This window comes from Barbus barbus (assembly GCF_936440315.1).
Source record: "Barbus barbus genome assembly, chromosome: 43".
Classification (NCBI taxonomy): Eukaryota; Metazoa; Chordata; class Actinopteri; order Cypriniformes; family Cyprinidae; genus Barbus; species Barbus barbus.
This window is the reverse complement of record NC_136721.1, coordinates 21877804-21898590: the sequence shown is the minus strand read 5'-3', so window position 1 is coordinate 21898590 and position 20787 is coordinate 21877804. Positions and strand designations below refer to the sequence as shown.

The 20787-nt window shown below is 33.2% G+C and overlaps 1 protein-coding gene across 1 annotated transcript; it reads left to right on the top strand.

The window, feature by feature from the left end:
- The first annotated feature begins 2908 nt into the window (after positions 1 to 2908).
- On the top strand, positions 2909 to 20027 carry LOC306862533 (1-acyl-sn-glycerol-3-phosphate acyltransferase alpha-like). Its single transcript, XM_079405381.1, has 6 exons — positions 2909 to 3363; positions 11242 to 11375; positions 11565 to 11740; positions 13912 to 14007; positions 16770 to 16842; positions 17837 to 20027. Exons 1-6 carry the CDS (start codon positions 3185 to 3187, stop codon positions 17992 to 17994), a joined length of 816 nt encoding a protein of 271 aa, XP_079261507.1. The 5' UTR covers positions 2909 to 3184; the 3' UTR covers positions 17995 to 20027.
- The last annotated feature ends 760 nt before the right edge of the window (positions 20028 to 20787 follow it).

Genomic DNA, 20787 nt, shown 5'->3' with positions numbered 1-20787 from the left:
ATTATGGTTGCCCTTTTCTTATGTCAAGTCTTCACATTCCTTCTACAGCCAGGTTTGTGTTTGGACAGGTTTGATCTTGCATGCGGCACTTTGAGAACGAATCATTATGCAGTGCAAAGACAGTGTGTACGGTCACTGCAAATGCAAATATGGGTGAAGGGTGAAGGGTGTGTGTGCATGAAAAGTGTGTTTAAGTCTCATGTGACTTTAAAATAATACCTTAGCATGTAGTATTTTATATTTCCCATTTGCTTACTTTATCATTTTAAGTTGCATGCAATACAGTTTTCAAGTACAAAAGTTTGTGCAAGAAATTCTTGCAATTCATGTTAAGGACAAAAGAGGGCGATAAATGTTCATGGAGAATTTAGTTTGTCTTACATTAGAAAGGAATTCAAAAACACTAAAGATTTTTTTTTTTTTTTTGACGTAGCTAATATATTTAATGATAAAACACCACTTGTTATATTTCTGGATGACCTCCATATGAAAGTTCATACAGTATCTCATCAGTGTGACACAACATCTATTCTGGGACAAAGTTTAGCTCAATTGTCACTGACATGATGTGATTACTTGAACATTACTCTCTGACTTCATGATATGAAGAAACTCTGCTGTGATTGGCTGTTTAACTCATCTGAGAAAACATCAGTTTTATGACATCAAAAGAACTCTTTCCATATTAATCCACAAAAAGATACTAATTCAGTGTGGTCGCTTTCATGTGTCTTAGAAGAGGGTTCATATTGACATAATAATACACACTAAAAACCATATATATGCTTACATTTCAGATGAATTGTCTGGGAATAAGCACACACACTGTCACAGAGCTGTAACTGTGGTCAGGGCACATTTAAACACTGTGACCGCAGGATCTGCTGTATCAGATTACACACCCTGATCAGCCATTCAATCTTGTTAACTGCACTTTCTATAATCCTTAATCTGCCTACCCGCTTCTCAACACTTGGCATCATGATTTTTCATCAATCATTCTAAAATTCCAAGAAATTTAAAATTTTAGGGAAACTTCTTTTGCAATATAGCAGTGTTATTTTAGTGCTTTGACACAATCTGTATTGTTAAAAGCGCTATATAAATAAAGGTGACTTGACTTTTAGTATAATTGAAATGCATTTTTTTTTCATTTTCTATTTTTATTTTAGTTGAAGTTTTAGTAATTTTATAAATAAAAATAATAAATAAAATAATAAAAACCTGTCTTAATACATCAAATTATTTTTTTTTTTATTTCAAGGAAAAAAAAAAAGTTTATGGAATAATAACTCTGAATGTAGCACATTGTGCTAATCTACAAACAGTAAAGTACAGTATGTGTGCTGTGCCTATGGAACAACTTCTTTTTATTTAATGCACACACAGTAAGTAAATATGAATAGATGGATGGATGGATGGAAACTGAACTGGTAATTTTCTGCCAGGACATTGTCCAGTAATTTAATGGACATTTCCGTTAACTCTAAAACACAATGCGATGAAGTGCAAAATACAGGTAAAACACCTGCCAAAAAAAAAAAAATCAATATGGAAAATTGCTTCAAATTAATGCAGTGCATTGGTGTATTTTTACTGATGACAATTTTATTTTTTTATTGTGCAAAAATAAAAATTATTAATGCACTGCAAATTTTTCACATTTATTAAACTATAATCCTCTTTTTTATTTAAACAGCATGTAAAATACCCACACAGATTCTACATTAAGTATGCACAGACACATTTGTCTTTTCCAATAGATATTTACATAATCAAATCAGATGTAAATACGTCAGTTCCGTGGGATCAGTGCTCAGGACCTGTCCCTGTAACTTGATGGTCCTGTTAACGGTGCAGAAACTTTTCAAGAAACTGCACTGTTCCAGAACTTTCCAGGCATTTCTTACACACTCCAAATGTTGACACACGTGTCTTTGTTCTAATAAAGTAGTTTCAGGTAACACTGCACCAAACACACATGACAGGGAAACACAAGCAACCAGTACCCGGAAACACACATGGGAGAGATTCAAACTTACAGCAGGAGCTTTTGTGCATAAAATAGAGCGTGGGGAAGTCCGATTCATTTGAGCGAATCGGTTCGTTCGGACGGTTCGTTTCAGTGAACTGAACGATTCACTGGGTCGACCAACTCAACCAAATCATCACTCAGTTGTTCTAGTAGTTAAGAATTTTTACTTAAACAATTTTTTACACTAAAAATGTGGCATTTTATTTTTTCTTGTTGATACAACAATAACTTTATTATCTGACTACAAAAAAAGCATTATTATGCATTTCATCGTTTTTTTTTTCAGTATAATTTTTGAACGTATACCGTAACCCTCAATCGTTTTATGCAAAATATGTATTAATATTAACATTTATTTGTATTGTGTGTTAATTTTATTAAATGTATTTTATTTATTGCTTTGCATACTGCCAAAGCATAAATATACGTGCAAATAGTGACAGAAAAAAGATCAAATAAATAAAATTATATTCACAGCAAATAATAATTTAATAAATAAAGAACAAGATTTTCGCTAACATTGTGGTCTGAACGTATTTTATCATCAGGCTTATTAGTAGTATTTTAATAGTAAAATTACTATTATTAGTAGTAATTTTTTGCATATAATATAATACAAACAGTGACAGGAAAAAATAAAGAAATTAAAGAGCCACTGTTACAAAAAACAACTGAAATATAGGCTATAATTTTTTTTTAAATGTATTTATTTATTTATTGTACAATGTTTGATAATACAACGTTTAGCTGTTTAAACGAAGTAACTATAGTTTGGTGGAAATGTCTAGTTGTAAGCGAGTCATTCACCAACGCTTAGACAGAATCATCTCAAAGAATCGGTTCAAACGGACGATTCGCGAATCAAACAGCGCCAGTTACACACACAGCAGACGGCCAAAGGTTACACACGCAGCGCTCTCAGTAGATAACCCTCGCCTGGCTCTCTATAAACCTCCGCTTCTTGTTGACATCCATATCATTCGCCCGGTATTACGTACTCGACAAACAGGGAGAACGGTTAAGTTGCTCAAGGGTGCGACTTGGACGCGGTGTCTGATGTAGACTCGGTTCTGAGTTGATCCCCCTCCACTCACACCGCTGGCCTGCCATCATTTCTCGACAGCCGGGAGAGAGGCGCTGGTCGGGGGAATGGATGCCATGTGGATGCTGCCTGTGCTGCTGGTGCTCCCGCTCCTGTTATGGACCAGCAGCACGTTCGTTTTCTATTTCAAAAAGTGCTTCTATGTGGCGTATATGATGCTGCTGGCCGCTGTCGCCATACCGATTTGCATTCTGAAAAGCGGCGGCAGGGACATTGAGAATATGAGGTGAGTTGTCAACAACGCAAGTCACATAATGTTACGTTTAGGCTGTCATTTTATGTGGTAATAGAGTGTTACAGTAACAAATATGGCTTGGAAATATATAGACTAAATCAGGTTGCTGTATACATGCAGTCATACCTTTTATCATTTAAACCCTGTAAAATGGTCTTTTATGCACCAGCATATGCTTCTAATGACTGAACAGAGAATGCAATTGTAACGGAATGCATTGCATCTGTTTACCCCCGGCCAGATGTTCGGATCACGGTTGTGAATCTTTAGCCAGCTCGCGAAGTCCAGTTCACGCGAGAACACATGCAGGCCTCTGTATAGCACATTTAATACGATATCAGGGTGATGCACGAATAAATGCAGCTCTGTGTGGTTTAACAGCATAAGATGTAAATATGTGGTTAGCGCGCGTGCATTTTGCTTCTCGTGAGTGTTTAAGCAGCGTGCTAGCTGCTTTAGCGTCTTGTGCAAGGCAGAGATGGCGACCAAAGCGTGTTTGTTTTCTGATGATATGCTAGATATAAGGTGTTCAACGGATGTGGGTTGCTAGTAACGCACGCTCTAGTTTGTCCGAGCCAAAATTTTCTAGTTTATATTAATGAGGTCGTGATGGATTGGTCTCATGGCTCCGCTGGTGCAGAGTTCATGCTGGTCGATGGTGCCAGATTAAAACCAACACGCGTTCCACACTTTGGACAGATGATCGATAGAATTGCGGATTCCAGGCCATCAGTTTAGAATCAATGTTCGCGCCGAAAATCACTTTGAAACCTTCAGTAACACTCTAGAATGTTGCTGTCATGGTAACAGACGTTCTAGAACAGTGGAACGTCCCTCACTGACAGTCAAAATTCATTGATTGACAGAAACTTGGACTGTCCATATATTAAAATATCCTGATGTGATTTTTTGTTTAAAAAAAAAAAGATGCAGAAATTAATATTTTTTCCTCTATAGTTTTAGAGTTAAGGTGCGATCAATTTAATGAATTTTTTCAACCGAAAAAAGTCTGTTGTCAAGTGTTTCACTAATGTTAAAGGGATAGTTCACCCAAAAAATGAAAATTTGATGTTTATCTGCTTACCCCAAGGGCATCCAAGATGTAGGTGACTTTGTTTCTTCAGTAGAACACAAATGAAGGTTTTTAACTCAAACCGTTGCAGTCTGTCAGTCACATAATGGCAGTCAATGGGACTCACGGCTTTAAGAAAGAAAAAACATACACAGACAAAACCGAATTAAACCCTGCAGCTCGTGACGATTCATTGAGATCTAAAGACACAAAACAATCGGTCTGTGCTAGAAACTGAACAGTATTTATATCGTTTTTTACCTCTGATCCGCTGCACGGTCCAACTGTCCTGTTCACACAACAGCCAGCTCATGACACGTCATCGTCGTCTTCTTTTAGTTTAATGGCGGATCGATCGCAAACCAGTATTTATAGGTGCATACTGTCACCTACGGTACAGGAGTGTGTAACACCAGGGTTTTATATACTTTAGTTAAAAAATAAAATAAAAAATAACATATTAATTTCTTTCCTTTCTTTCCCCCTTTCTCCTTTCTTTTCCCCCTCTTCTTTTCCTTTCCCCTATGACACGTCGTCATCATGCTTTATGGTGGATCGCAGACACTCATATCTACAATCTCAATTAGGAGTGTCAATGGTCCATTTGAGAGATAGGTGGCGGTAATGCACTTATAAGTCTACGATCTGCCGTAAAAAAGCAAGAAATATAAATACTATATATACTGTTCTGTTTCTTGCACAGACAGATCGTTTCGTGTCTTTAAACCACAATGAATCGTCACGAGCTGCAGGGTTTAATTTGGTTTTGTCTGTGTATGTTATTTTGTCTCTCAAAGCCGTGAGTCCCATTGACTGCCATTATATGACTGATAGACTGCAACGGTTTGAGTTAAAAATCTTCGTTTGTGTTCTACTGAAGTCACCTACATCTTGGATGCCCTTGGGGTAAGCAGATAAACATCAAATTTTCATTTTTGGGTGAACTATCCCTTTAACAAACCCTGTTGTTATGTGAAATTCCAAATTGTGTGGATTCCAGTTGAAATAACTGGATTTTGTTTGCGAAAATACGTCAAACAATTGTAAATGTGACTGCACCTTTAAGGATTATTGACAACAGTTTTGTTACAAACTGAAGAACTAATCTGAATTATTTTATGTAAGCTTTAGCTAGAATGATGCTTTATACATTGAACCTGGACATTTAATCCTTTTATGAAGCATTTAAAAGTTTGTCCCTCACAAATAACACAAAACTATTGTGTAAAATCAGTATGAACAGCTGATGCTCTAAAATTTTGGCAACCAAGCATATTTGGCCAAAAGAAAAAAAAAACTGGATTCAGAGAGGCAAAAACATTGAGCAGAATGGATTGAATAAATCTGTCATCATGAAAATAAGTTTTTAATACAGCTACTATTTAAATGTTTATATTTCACAAGCGTATTGGAGTAGAAACTTAATTATATAATCAAAAATGTGCAATGTAAATATATTTAATTCTGATTTTATTTGAACTGTTTATTATTAAATCAATTTGATTCATTGTTAAATACATTTTGTTTTTGGTTAAATGAAAGACCTGCTTAGGTGAGACATTTTTTAAAGTACAAATGTTCCAATCTCAATTAAGAAGCCATAAAAGGTATATGCTTGAGTGCCAATTATAAAATAATTAACAAAATGCTGTTTTAGTAAGAGTAAGACATTTCACACCACATTGTCAACTGCACCAGTTGATATACTACTATTGGAGTAATTTTATAGTTAAGTTTCATAAACTTTCAGTAGCCTAATTTATTGTTTTATTATTTGTATCAATAGTTCTTATTAATTTTCAGCTTTATTTTAAATCTTGAAGTTAAATTAAAATGCACAAAAGTTCCCATCAACGCCGGTCCCGATGTTCTGCAGCTTTTACATAACTCTGAAAGAGACCATGCTCACTAAAAACGATACAATTTCTGCTCTTCATAACAGTCGGTTCATTCACACGCATGGTCCATTTATTGCATTTGTTAAATATATTTTATATCTGCTGTATAGTGATTAAAGTTATCAGTGTGGGGTTTGTAGTTCACAGGTGAATCTGTTCAGGACAGTGTTTGAACGTGGGGGTGCGACGTTACCCGGTAATTACGGCGGGAGAGGATGAGCTCATGTGTCAGGGTTGGTGTACGCTTACCGTAGCTCAACTATCGTGTGTTGACATGTGTGCAAGTACTGTACATACTAGAATCCAATTGTGTCAAATATGTGCAAACCACTTTATGTGAGCTGAAGTGTTTTGGTCATGGCCGTTGAGTCCCTTTTAACAGGGTGACCTAACACCCATATTAACAAACAACAGACCACATGATGTGAGGGACGATGGGTGGTGTCTTGTTGAATCAGTGTTGTTCTTCACTTTTAAGTTTATCCCTCTCTTTCTTTTTCTCTCTCTCTTTATCGGTGTGATATGAAAGCGTGATTGAGCCACACGGTGAGCAGATGCAGTAAGGATGATGAACTTGTTAGGTAAAAGGAGAGAGATGACAAGGCATGTAGGTCAGATTTGATCAAGAGAGTTCAGCCAGAAATGAAAAGGATGTCGGTCACGTCATTCCAAATCTGAATTACTTTTTTCCCTGTAGCACAAAATCGGTTTATTCTTTTCTATGCACTTGCAATGAATAAGAAATGCACTGTAAAAAAAAAAAAGAAAGTTGAGCCAACTTAAAATTTTAAGGCAACCAGCTTCAGCAGATTTGTGAGTTTTCGCAACTTGTTAAATAAATTGAGAGAACTCAAAAATCTGTAAAACTATGGTTGCCTTAATTTTAAGTCGGCTCAACTTTTTTTTCATTTTCTTTTTTTTTTTTTACAGTGTGGAGCTTTCAAAAGGATGCAAAAGTACTGTAAAACTATAAAAAATTCCGGAAATTGTAAATTAAACACATTATTGAAGTATTATACCTCAAAATTTCACATTTAATTCAGTATGTTAATTGCCATTTTTTCATAATAAGTTGTGAAATTTACTAGGAATTACTAAATAAACATTGTTTCAAATAAATAATAATTTGTGAAATTTACTAGGAATTGCTAAATAAAAATTGTTTCAAATAAATAATAATTTGTGAAATTTACTAGGAATTGCTAAATAAACATTGTTTCAAATAAATGCTAAGTTTCTTTTTTCAGTGTCTTCTGAAGTCATGTCACAACAAAAAATGTTATTTGTTATTCATTGGTTATTTTCCCTCCAATGAACTAATAAATGCCACAGGCTAATTGTTTTATTTATTTTAAATAGGGACGTCTGCAGTCCTTGGCCAGGAATAAAAGAATGGTGTAATTAAAACTTTAGTCAATAAATAATATGTTAAACATCACACGTAATGTTAGAAAAATTTTTTGAATAACAATAGTACAATTACAAGTAAGTTAGTGATAAATGATGTGACATCTTAAATTTATTTTCATCTGACTCAAAAATGATAGATTTGTGAATGAGATGCTGCTCATTCTTTTTTTCGTGGATTCTCGTGATTATGATGACGAGAGCTAGGGCAGACTTCAGGAGACTTGGAGTATGTTGCACAAGTCGTTTTGTAATACTTTAATGATTTGTTTTTATGGGACTGAGATCCAGTCCCCATTCATTTAAAATTGAAAAAAAGAGGCCTGTGCCAGTGACCCAGTGTTATTTTTGTATCATAAAGATACTGTTACATATTTTGAAATATCTTGGATCTTGAAATGTTTTAATTTATATATATATTTATAGTTTAGTGATTTTTAGTACACCAAGTTAAACTAAAATTTGTATTGTTTAACGTTTATTTTAAGTAACAATGTAACAAAATGATTGTATGGTTTTAGTTTGAGTTTTATATAATAATCCTTGTCTGTACATTATTCAAAACATCATTTATTTGTCACAATAGAAATAAAGCCAAATAGGTTTGAAATGACACGATGGTAATTAAATTACGCTGAATAAACATCTCAAATAGACCGTTGTAACCTTGAACCTAAATTGTGATCTGTGATATTGATAGACTACTCGTGAAGTTTCTGATGTACAATAATAGCCGAGCTTGGCAGGCGTTAAACTCTTGTGTTGCTTCTTCTGATGTACCAAGGTAATGTGTCAGAGGACAGGTTGACATTTCTGAGAACAGTTTATTTAGGACGTGTGTAATAACAAATAAAAAGAATCTACTGTTTTTTTTGTTTTTTGTTTTCAAAGCTGGTAGTAATACTGAGCTACTTTTTTTGTTTTTTTTTGAGTAAATTTTTGTATTTAAAGCATTATGCATTGTCATTAAATGTAGCATGTTGTAAGCATTTGCATGTCTGCTGTGTTCAAAAGTTAGGGGTCAGTATAAGATTAGGGGTCTTTGAAAGAAGTTAATATTTTTATTCAGTAAGGATGCATTAAATTGATCAAAAGTGACAGTAAACATGTATAATGTTACAAAAGATTTCAAATAAATGTTTTTTTTTACTTTCTGTTCATCAAAGAATCCTGAAAAAAGCTTCACATTTTCACAAAAATATGAAATATGTTTTCAACATTGCTAATAATAAGAAATGTTTCTTGAGCAGCAAATATTGAGCAGCATATTAGAATGATTTCTGAAGGATCACGTGACGCTGAATGATGCTGAAAATTCAGCTTTGCGTCACAGGAATAAATGACATTTTAATAGGTACTCAAATAGAAAACAGCTATTTGAAATAGTAATAATATTTCACAATATTATTGTTTTACTGTATTTTTGATGAAATAAATGCAGCCATAATGAACATAAAAGACAACTTTCAAAAACCTTTTACCTTTCATAAGAACTTATCGAACACTAGTGTACTGCAAAATATACCATGGTATTCTAATGGTACTATATTCAATAAATAATATTAATAAAAAAATAAATTATGCATGACGGTAAGGTAGATTGTTAGGCTAAAATAATCTAAGCAATTTCACATAATCTAGATTTATAGTAATAACATGCTCAGTCTCTCAAAACGCACACGCAGTGACTGCTAAAAACCAGATCGCTATGCACTGAGCTGTTGTTTATTATTCAGAACATGTCAAAACTCAAAGCCTCGGGGTAATTTCACAACAATCACTAGTGAGGTGACATGTAATGGGGACAAAAATTTATGTCAAAGCATTGCTGGAAATATTGTCAGTGTAAAAACAGAAAACAAACATGCGTTTTAATGCATTGATGACTTGTTTGAGAAAACCAGAGCTCGGTAAAATCAAATTGGCTTTAAATGTTTAATGCTTGCCAAGTCAAGCATCACTTTTACTGTTGAGGTTAATGGTTTAGCACAACATTCACCCATAACCTACTGAATATTCCTACATGATTCATTGTAACCCACAGTCATCAGTCCGTCTCATAATTAGACTGTGAATCATCTTTCAGGATCCTGAAGTGCTTGAATGAATCCAGCGGGGTTTTGTTGACTCTCCTCAGCTGCGGTGTTATGTAACCGCAGATGTTTTATGCCCGCGTTTGCTCCACATATTCACATTACTGATCTGAGCCTCTTCTGTGTTCAAAGGTCTCACAGATACTGTATCTGTAATCTCTTTGTTTTTCGCGGAACATCCTACGATGAACATCAAATAATTGAGATTTTACAATACTGTCATTTTATACATTATCATAGTTATTATCAATATTTTGAGTTAGCTTTAATTTTAATATTTTCAGTTTTCAGTTTAATTTTAGTTGAATTTTTAGTGTTTTATGTGTAAGTATTTTAAACATAAAAATGATTAACTAAGGCCTATTAGTTTACAGTTAGTTCATTTATTTTTATTCATTTCCAGTTAGTATTTTTAGCGCTCGTGTAAACACATTTTTGTTCAGTTTTTCGTTTAAAATTTTATTTTATTTTATTATTTTAGCTTTATTTTAACAAAAATATTATGAACAAAAACGTTATTAATAGTTTAAATTTTTTTCCCCTTTTAGTTAATAACCCTTTCTCTTGCACACATACTGATGCATTCATACATGTTAGCCATGGCTTTAATTTTCTTAGCCTATTGTTATCTTTCTTTAGAGATTAAAACAAATCATTTCAAACTACAAGAAATCAGTATAATTACATAGAGAGCTGCAGCGATAACATATTTTTGCAGTAAATACGCAAGTTAGCATCACCCTGGTTACCTAGAAAAAAAAAAAACAATAGGATTTTCCCACTGGCTTTTGGATTATTGCAGAAAATAAGCTTTATAACCAACCAAAGGTTATGATTCTTACATGTTTTGTTCATCATGATAATAATAAACAAATGAACACAACTTATATGAATTGAAGCCTGTACACAATCACCAGAAGTAAACAGCTAAACATAGACTATACATGATAGCCTCTAAAGAGGGAATTACCAAAAAGTAATGTAAAAGATTTTGATCTTGTGTTCACAACAGACAGCATTTAAGGCTTTTAACCAAAAAAACACACTGACCTCAAAGCAATGGAGCCGTAAGTGCTAAAATGCTCGTTTCTCTGTTTTGGTCTACAAAAATGCATCATTCTTGCCGCACTTTTTAGTGTTTTAGTGTCTTGTTAGTGCTTGTATCTACGCCTGTTTAGACTTGGAGCCAGAGATTTGAACAACAATGATTTATGTTGCAACATTTTAATGGACTGTTACATTTCTAAAACATTTGATTTTGTGGCTGGTGGCCGATAAACAGTGGAAAAGTCCCATAGACTTGCATTGAAACCTGTCTAGAAGCCATATTTGTGAAACTGAATACTTGAATGATTGCTATTGGCCATGTTCTGGATTGTAATGTCTTTATTTCCTGTAGGGTTATCCGGTTCATAGTTCGCCATGTGAAGTACTTCTTGGGTGTGCGCTATCAGGTCAGCGGTTGGGAACATCTACAGACAGACGGACCATACGTCGTCATCTCCAACCACCAATCATCACTCGACGTGCTAGGTGAACGAATACACTCGACCAATCAACACAACACAGCGTGTTCAGTATTACTATTATTATTACCACAGGATCAAATCTGCATTACCAGACCTGCATGCACTCACTTCTCTTTATGTGCACACCCAGATGTCACATGATGGTATTTGTGCAGCCAGTCTTTCTGTGCTGATTCTCTCCTCTTCTCTGCAGGCATGATGGAGATCCTGCCGGACCGCTGCACAATGGTCGCTAAGAAGGAGCTGATATGGGCCGGGACGGTGGGCATGATTTGCTGGCTGGGAGGAATCGTCTTCATCAACCGCCAAAAGACCAGCGACGCCAAGAACGTCATGAGTGATGCCGCTAAAACCATGTTGGCCGACAAGGTCTGTCTTTGCCAAGATCTCACATCTGACAAATGGTAGTTTACCCAACAATTAATTCAGTTTTAACCACTTCGCATGAGCTTTTAGGTTATTAAAGGTGCCATAGAATGAAAAACTGTCTTTACCTTGGCAAATAACGTGTTCTACTAAATTAACACGAGCCACTAAAGGGACATTGTTAGCTCCTTGCTAGCTGTAGCCTGTTACCCTGCAGTACATACGATTTCACTAACCACATAAACAGAGTAAGGAGAGATGAGGATGATGGCGAATGATTTACAGATCCTGAGCACCATGACAAACATCTGATCTTGTAAAATGTGTGGTAAGTACTGCTGCTCCATGATATAAACAGTTCGTGCGATCGCGTATCTTGAAAGTGAAACTATAACGCGATCGACCGATCGTTCAAAAGCAATGCCTCACGTATTAATAACGGCTCCCTGATGCCCGCATTTTATATACAGTATAATTACCCTACGATATAACTGCGAGAGAAAGTATTTAAATATATATTTTCCTCCCTATGTTTCCTTATTGCTGTGAGTTACTGAAATGAGCCGCACTGTGAACCAGCCAATCAGAGCAGAGCTCATTATTATTCATGACCCTGCCAAATAAGCCAATAACAGACCGTTTCATTCTAGGGAGAAATCCTAGGGTTGTAAATGGACATGTAAAATCATTTCTGGAGATTTTTTGCCCTTACCTAAGCTACATGCCTTCTATCAGATATCAGAGAACAATTTAAAATACGGTATCAATGCATTCTAGGGCACCTTTAACTGATGTTATAGGATCTTATTGAAGTGTAATTTTTTTTGTGTTAACTTAAAGGTAGAAAAAACTTCACTTCCCAGCAATCTTGAAGAGAAAATCATTGCAAACATGTCAGGACAAGGTCCTCATACAGTATTATATAGTTGTATATATAGTTGTATATATATGTACACTACTGTTCAACAGTTTGCATTCAGTAAGATTTTTTTTAAAGAAATGAATGCTTTTATTAAGCTAGGATGCATTAAACTGATCAAAAGTGACAGTAAAGACATTTATAATTTTACAAAAGATTTCTGTTTCAAATAAATGCTGTTCTTTTGAACTTTCCTTATAAATTGCATTTTAATATTTATTCAAATAGAAAACAGGTATTTTTAATTGTAATATTTTTTTTCACAATGTTTTAGTTTTTACTGTATTTTTCATAAAATAAATGCAGCTTTGGTGAGCAGAAAAGACTTCAAAAATATTAAAAAGTTTCACAGACCTCAAACTTTTATCTGTAATGTATACTTTGATGCACATTTAAAAATATTTTGTTTTGTGCTTAAAATCAGCAATCATTTGCACAGTTATCATTAGTTCTATTTTATTTTTTTAGTACATTATTTGTAATGCTGCAGTGATTGTAGTTCATTCTCTTTCACCCAGGGTTATTATACTTCAGTAAAAACTATATATATACATATATATATATATATATATATATATATATATATATATATATATATATATGAAAAATAAAAATATTTAAAAAAAACTTAAATGCATTTTATTCCAGCAAGTTTCAGTGGAAAGATTTGACATTATTTTAAATAAAATAATTAAATAAAAAGTATATAGACATATTTAAAAATATTTATAAAAATGACAGGAAAATAAATATATATATATATATATATATATATATATATATATATATATATATATAATAAAAATCACAAAAACACCAAAAATTATTAACTATTAAAATTACCATGAGAGTAGGAAATATAAAAATCTAATTTAATATAAAACTATAGTATCTCAATGATATTAAAATAAAACTGCTTTGTCCTTTTGACCATTTTTCCTGCTTTTAAAATACTTTTTGCTTAATTTGTATATGAAGTTTATTTGGTTAATGGCTTAGAACTAAGAGGTTTCTATAGAGAAAATGAATGAGAAAATAAAACCAAGACCACTGAAGACATGGACTGTTGCTTTCTATTAACTTGCATTATTTTTCAATGCTAAACGTTCAAACAATGGTGGAGATGTCATTGCCATCTGTTTATTTAATATTGCATGATCTAATACTATCAGTCTTTAGTGCTTGTAGTAGGGATGTGGTAAGGACGAGGTGCTGTAAACAATCTCATTTTGTGATTGCATTGAACTTTCTCTAGATCCGATTGTGGGTGTTTCCAGAAGGCACACGGAATCAGAACGGCGGGCTTTTGCCCTTTAAAAAGGGAGCGTTTCATCTGGCCATTCAAGCACAGGTGAGTGTTGCTCCTAGCCTCCTTCACTTACACTTGACCTGATATAACCTGACCTGCAAGTGCAACGTACATAGCCTCAGTAATTTACCTGGCACAACCTGAACAAGCTTGAGCTCAAAGGTCCCTCATTAACCCAGGTCAGAGGTCATAAGGGAGACTTTACTCATGTGGTGTGGTGTGGTGTTGTGTCTTGTCTTCACCAGCAGAGAGAGCTGTCCTTCCTTGTTTAGTGTTCAGCTCCTGTGTTGTTTTAGCGCAGCCACATAAAAACTGTCATTCTGGTGCATTTTGAACAGAATCTGAACAAACTCATTTCCAAAGCCACATGAAACATTCCTTCAGTGTTTCTTTCTTTCATGTGGCTTGTGAATAAACTTGAGAGTTAAGCCAATTGGATTGTATTGGAAAAATTAAACGCTTGGCAGTTTTTTGCCTTTAATACTTCCTTTTTCAGTTTTTAAGCTTCCCGTTTAATTACATATATGCAAAATATTTCAAAATACAATTTAATGTTATTGATGGCTAATTCTGTTATATTTAACTACATATAGTTAGTATTTAAAAACATGAGTTAAACCATTTTAAACATATTTATTTTTATTTTAAAATGGTAGTTGATTTATTTATATACATATGTAAAATGTAGAAATATATTATATACATGTGTGTGTATATATGTATATATATTGAAGAAATTCTTTATCTTTCAAAAAGCAATTTATGTAAATTAATTAATAATTTATTGTTATTTAACTACAATCTTAAACAAGAAATAAATAATTTTCAGTATTTATTTGCTAGTTTATATTTAATTAGAATTGTTATACAAATATTATTTTATTTATTATGTGCATATATTTATACATGTAAATATAAAGGTATATGCAAAATTATTAACTTTTAAAAAATGCTAGTTAATATTTTAACTGTTCATCATTTTATTGTTGTAACTACATTTTAAAGGTGAATATTACAATTTAAAATAAGTATTATATTTTAAAACCTATCTTTAAATGTTTTATTGTGGGTGTTACTTGCTAATTAGTTATGAGATACCAAACACAGGTGACTGCCATTTGACAAATAATTAATGATTTGTACATTGTTTTTTTTAAATTCCCATTAAATTATAGGCCCCTGACAAAGGTTTGAAAGCAGTTTTTCTTATTGTTTTGACACATGTTCTTTTGAAACAGGATGTTCGGGCAGGTCATAAAACATGCTTCCCTTTTTTCATTTTATAATAGACAATAGAGTGCGTCACAGCTGACTAAACCACTTTGTGGTTTTCAATATTTTTTGCTTCAGTTGAAGGACTGTGCATTTCAAATGCAAATTTGAAATATTAAATTTTTTCAGCTTTTAGGAGAGCACTAGCATATTGATTAGTGCTAACAAAACCTCGAAGCTAATCTAACAACAAAACTCCAGGCTTTCACGTCTCTCTCAATTAAAAGTAAATCACTACAACTACATTTCCATGGCCACAAGAAAATGTTTTGGATGATTGCTGTAATGACTGTACATGTAGATCATTTGTCACAAGTTCATATGAGGTTACCGAATGAGGAATTTGTGCTGAAAACTGTAATTAGTTGTTTTTTTTAAGTTTGTATGTAGCTGCTTTTTAAGTTCAGAATAAAGTAATATGAATCATGTGTGTGATGATGCATACTGATATCAAAAATGGCAGGCCGACATAATCAAAACCAGATGAGCGTTGAGTTGAAGCAGACAGACATCACTTAATCTAGACCAAAGTAATGGAGGCCTGATGGTTCTCATTAGTTAAGGTAAAAAATGTGAACAATCTGTGTTATGTTATCTTTTTATATCTGTGTTTTGCATTTTGGCATTGTATAGAGATAACGTGCGCCCTAGGAATTTTAGACATGGTCTAATAAAGTAGGAATTTCAGCAAATAAGCTTGGAAAAATATTTATGAAAATGAGTGTAAAATAAAAATGTATGTAGAATGCAATTTAATATTATTATTATTATAGAATCATTCTATTAAATACATTTAAATATTAATTAAACATTTTTGACAATTTATATTTGTTTAGAATTTTCAAATTAGTAGTTTATTTATTGTTTATATTTATATAGGTATGTTCAACATATTTGTAGCCTTTTAAAATGTAGTTTCATATTTAAATAAATAAATGTTATTGTTTTATTTAACTACATTTTTGAAAATGAATTTTTAATTTGCCGATTTATATTTATTTGGTATTTAGAATTTTTAAATAAATTAGTAGTTGATTCTTTAATATTCCTATTTATTATATGCATGTATTTTACATGTAAAATATATGCAAAATGATTACCTTTCAAAATGCAATTTAACATTTAAATTGTAATTTTACTGTTAAATTTACCTGTCTTTAAACATGAACTAAACCATTTAAAATATTTATTTGTTAGTTTACATTTATTTTCTGTTTGTTTAGAATTTCAAAATTAGTATTTGTTTAATTTTTATTATTATTTTATTTGTTGGTTTAATTTTTGTGGCATTCATAATTTTGAGTCCCATCTTTTGCTATTAATGATGGTTAAACTGACACACATTGACACACACTGTCCAGCTGTGTCGTCATGAGAAACGATGACTCTCTGGGTCTATTATTAATCTGGGAGGATAGTTCGGTCTGTGTGTGATCATATTTTTGTGTGTGAGAGCGTTTCTAATCCCTGTTGGCTCACTGTCTGCTGCGCCGCACACTATCCAACCACCCCTCTCTTTCTTTCTCTCTCAGGTTCCCATCATACCCATCGTCTTCTCTTCCTACAGTAACTTCTACCTACGAAAAGAGAAACAGTTCAAATCAGGTAATGCACATTACAAACAAATGCTATGGAGAAACAAAAGGCCTTTTGCGAGGAAAGTTTACCAAAAAATGAAAATCTTTAATTTACCCTTCTTCATGTTGTTCTAAACCAATAGCAGAAATAGTAACCCATATGACCTGTGTGCTATACAGTATATAACATAACAGTGTATGAGGATCAAAATGTTGTGAGACATTTTTATTAGTGCTTGAGTTTCTGCCACATGATAAAAAAGATAATTATGACTTTTGATCTCTTAATTCTTTATTTTTGTCCTCACAGTACTGAGTCTTTCAGTTCTTAGGGGAAAAAAAAGAAAGATTAAAATTCGCAATTCTAAGATGAACAGTCTGAATTGTGAGATTTAAACAGTTGCAGAAACAAAAAACTAACTCGCAATTGCGAGAAAGTCACAATTACTTTTTTGCTTTTTATTCTATGACAAAAAAAAGGAATGTAAACACAATTCTAAGGAAGAATAACAGAATTGTGAGACATAAACTTGAAAATCTGAATATTGACGTGTTTGTGTGGGTATTCTCTGTCTGAATTGTCAGATAGAAAAATTAGAATTGCGAGAGAATTGCAAGAAAAGTCCGAATTACTTTTTTTGGTTGAGTTCTGGTGGGAAGAAAAAAAACAATTGCGAGATGTAAACATTCAATTCTGAAGAAAATCAAGGATTGCGAGATCTAATTAGTTTAGATTCTGAGTCAGAAACAAAAAAGCAGAATTGTGAGGGGAAAAAAAATGAAAAAGTTTTATTAAAAAAAAATTATTTTGTACTGTAAAAAAACAATTGTGAGATGTTAAGGCAAAAGGACAAACAGGCTTATGAAACTTGCAGTTCTGAGAAGAAAATTGTGAATTGTGAGATTAAAAGTCGCAATTATCTTTTTAATTTTTTATGTGATGGAAAAAAAGCTTCCATACAAACAAGAGCATGTTGATGATAATGTCGGCTAATATGGCTGTAATGACGTTTTCTGCACAGGAAGCATCACTCTGAAAATCCTTCCAAAGATCGAGACAAAGGGATTGACGGCAGACGATGTGACGACGCTCTCCGAGCAATCGTTTGGCATCATGCGTTCGGCCTTCCTGGAGATCTCCCGCCAAACAGTGCAGAGCAACGGGCCATCCACCCACTGAGCACCCTGCAGCTGTCGCGCCCTTTCATTCGCTCCGACAACAAGGATGGCTTGAGACTACGTCATCGTCGTCGTGGTGGAGGTGGTGATGCTAACCATGAAAGCCAGGCGCTTTAGTATCCTCTCCAACGTCCTCATGAAGCAGGAACACATGTCCATACAGACAGACAGACACGCATACATTCACCTTGACTACAGTACATACAGAAGATGTTATCTTAGCCTAGTTTTGATCTCCTGTTGGACTCCAGGGGGCGCTAAGCGGCGTTCTGACGCCATGTCATTTTCGATGTCGGTTCAGCTCAGACTGCATTTGTCGGCGACGGGTTGAGTTTTGGAGCGACGTCCTGAGAACATTGTGGATGTGCGTTCGACATGCATGCCTTTTCCATGTTTTTCTTCCTTTCACTGATCTACAAAGACTCGTTCTGTTAGTTTGTGTAGGTCACTTTTTTCAGTTTCCACTTTTGTCATTAAAAGGTGTAGTTCGTAACGTATAGCTCCATTGGCACCGTTACAAAGTGCGGCTTCTTCCTGTGCCATGTGTCAAAAGTGTCTCAACAGTTGGCTGCGTATAATGGGAGAATATTCTGGAAAAATATTGATTATTGATCTGTGATCAGGATTGTTTGTTTAGCGTTTAGGATAAAAATACGTTCCAGGTGGCTTTAGTTCAGTGCTTTGCTCTGTTTGGTTTGTTTTCAGGCTACAAACATTGTTTTTTAACATTGTTCAATCCTTTTGTTTAAACTAAAAATCATTTGCAAGGGAATTGTTATTATAATAACTAATCGAAGAAGTATTATCTAACACATTATATAGACTATGGCATTATCTAAGCAACCAATTTAACTCAAATGTGTTTAAGAGCCATTATTATTAATAGTCAGATTTTGAAGGACAAATACATGGACAAAATCAAAAATCTATTTTACATTTGTTTGCAAAACTTGGATGTTTCTTCCAAAACCTGCTGTAAAATTATCCCGAGAAATTATAATGTAAAATGCTGAGGTTTGTAATATTTTTAAGTGGATGTCGACGAACGTGATCATAAATGACGCTAAATTGCAGTCTAGAAATGAGCCACGTTCGCTTATTTCTGCTCATAGTTCAGGTATTAAACTTTATCCTCAACTTTACAGGTTAACCAAGAAAGTCCATATTTTAAACAAAATTATAAAAATAAATATATATAAATCTTAATATGTCAAATGACCAATTATTTAACACCTATTTATTAAACCAGACTGTATCGACAGCTTAGGGCAGTAAAGTAAGATGATTATTAAATATTTAAATTTTGTTATTACGTTCTAATCGCATTGCATTGTTGAATCTTCTATTTAATGCTTGATGTTGCAGTTCTTATTGTTTGTTAAGAATGTATAACATCTTAATTTAATATGTACAATATTATTTAAGAGGACTGAATTGTACTTATTATAACGGCTCGTTGAGCTGAAAGACATTTTGCTTTGAACGAATGTTCAGTTTGGTTTTTGCTAAATGTCCAAATTAGGCCCTGTTATTTTTATTATTCAGTACAAATATGAACCCTTTTATGTTGTGTATTAGTTCACAGATTTTATAAGGCCCTTGTTTTCGATGTCATTTTTGCCGTGCTGACTGAAAACCGTGCTGCGTTCATAAAACAGTGTGTACAAGGTGTTGTGTGATTTTCACCAAAGCTATTAAGGATGTACAACAGGTGAAGCTTGTAAACGATCTGTTAGACGAACCTGTCAGACATTTCACGGGCAGCCTTGTGTATGTGTGTGTGTATAAGAGAGAGAGTGTGTGTGTGTTGAATGTGTTTGTATGGTGACCCGACACACAAATGAGCTAAAGCCCATTGTAAAATCTGTAAAGTCATATAAGAAGATGATTATATATAAAAATGTTGATTGTGGTAGAATCTGGATGCGACCTGTGTTAAGAACATCTAGGACAAAGAGTCAATAAAATCGTCAATAGGAAAGGTAGAAGTTGTTCTTGACGTCTGTCTGTCAACCTATTTACTTGCACATTTACTAAATCTGTTTTTTTTTTAAGATTTATTTTTGGCATTTTTGCGATAAGACCGATATACACACTTAAAGTATGAAGCTAAAATTGTGTCAAAATGAATGGATTAACAAATGTGCACGCAAATTTCATTCACAAAAAATTCATATAGTTCCAAAAAGAAATTCACAAACAAATTTTGTGAATGTACATTTGCATGCTTTGCTTATTAATATATTTACAAAATAAATATGATTCACCAATGCTCAATTCACATTCATAAGTTATTGCAAAACAGCTATTCACAAATTCATGACCTAATTTATTCACAGAATGAAATTTGGAAATTTCACAAAAAATATTTTGTGAATTTCGTGGAATATTTACATAATGTGTTTACAAAATATTCACAAAAAGCAGTTTATATATTTGCAAACAGTAATTCATAAAATATATAACCTAATTTATATTCACAAAATATATAATTTGGAAAAATGTTTTGTAAAATGTAAATTTGGTTGAACATTTGCATACTTGGCTTAATATATTTAGAAAATATTATTCACAGCTGCTTAATTCACATTAAAATAAGCTTATATATTTACAAACAGGAATTCAACTCGTAACATGTAAGTTAGGTGAATTAAATTAGTTTGCATATTTTATAAATATACTGATTTTGAAACTATTGTAGCTCCATAGTAAAAGCAACTTCTGGAACAATTTTTTTCTCCAAACTATAGAATTATAAACCACAGATAATCAATGTTGTACAAATTGTGAACTT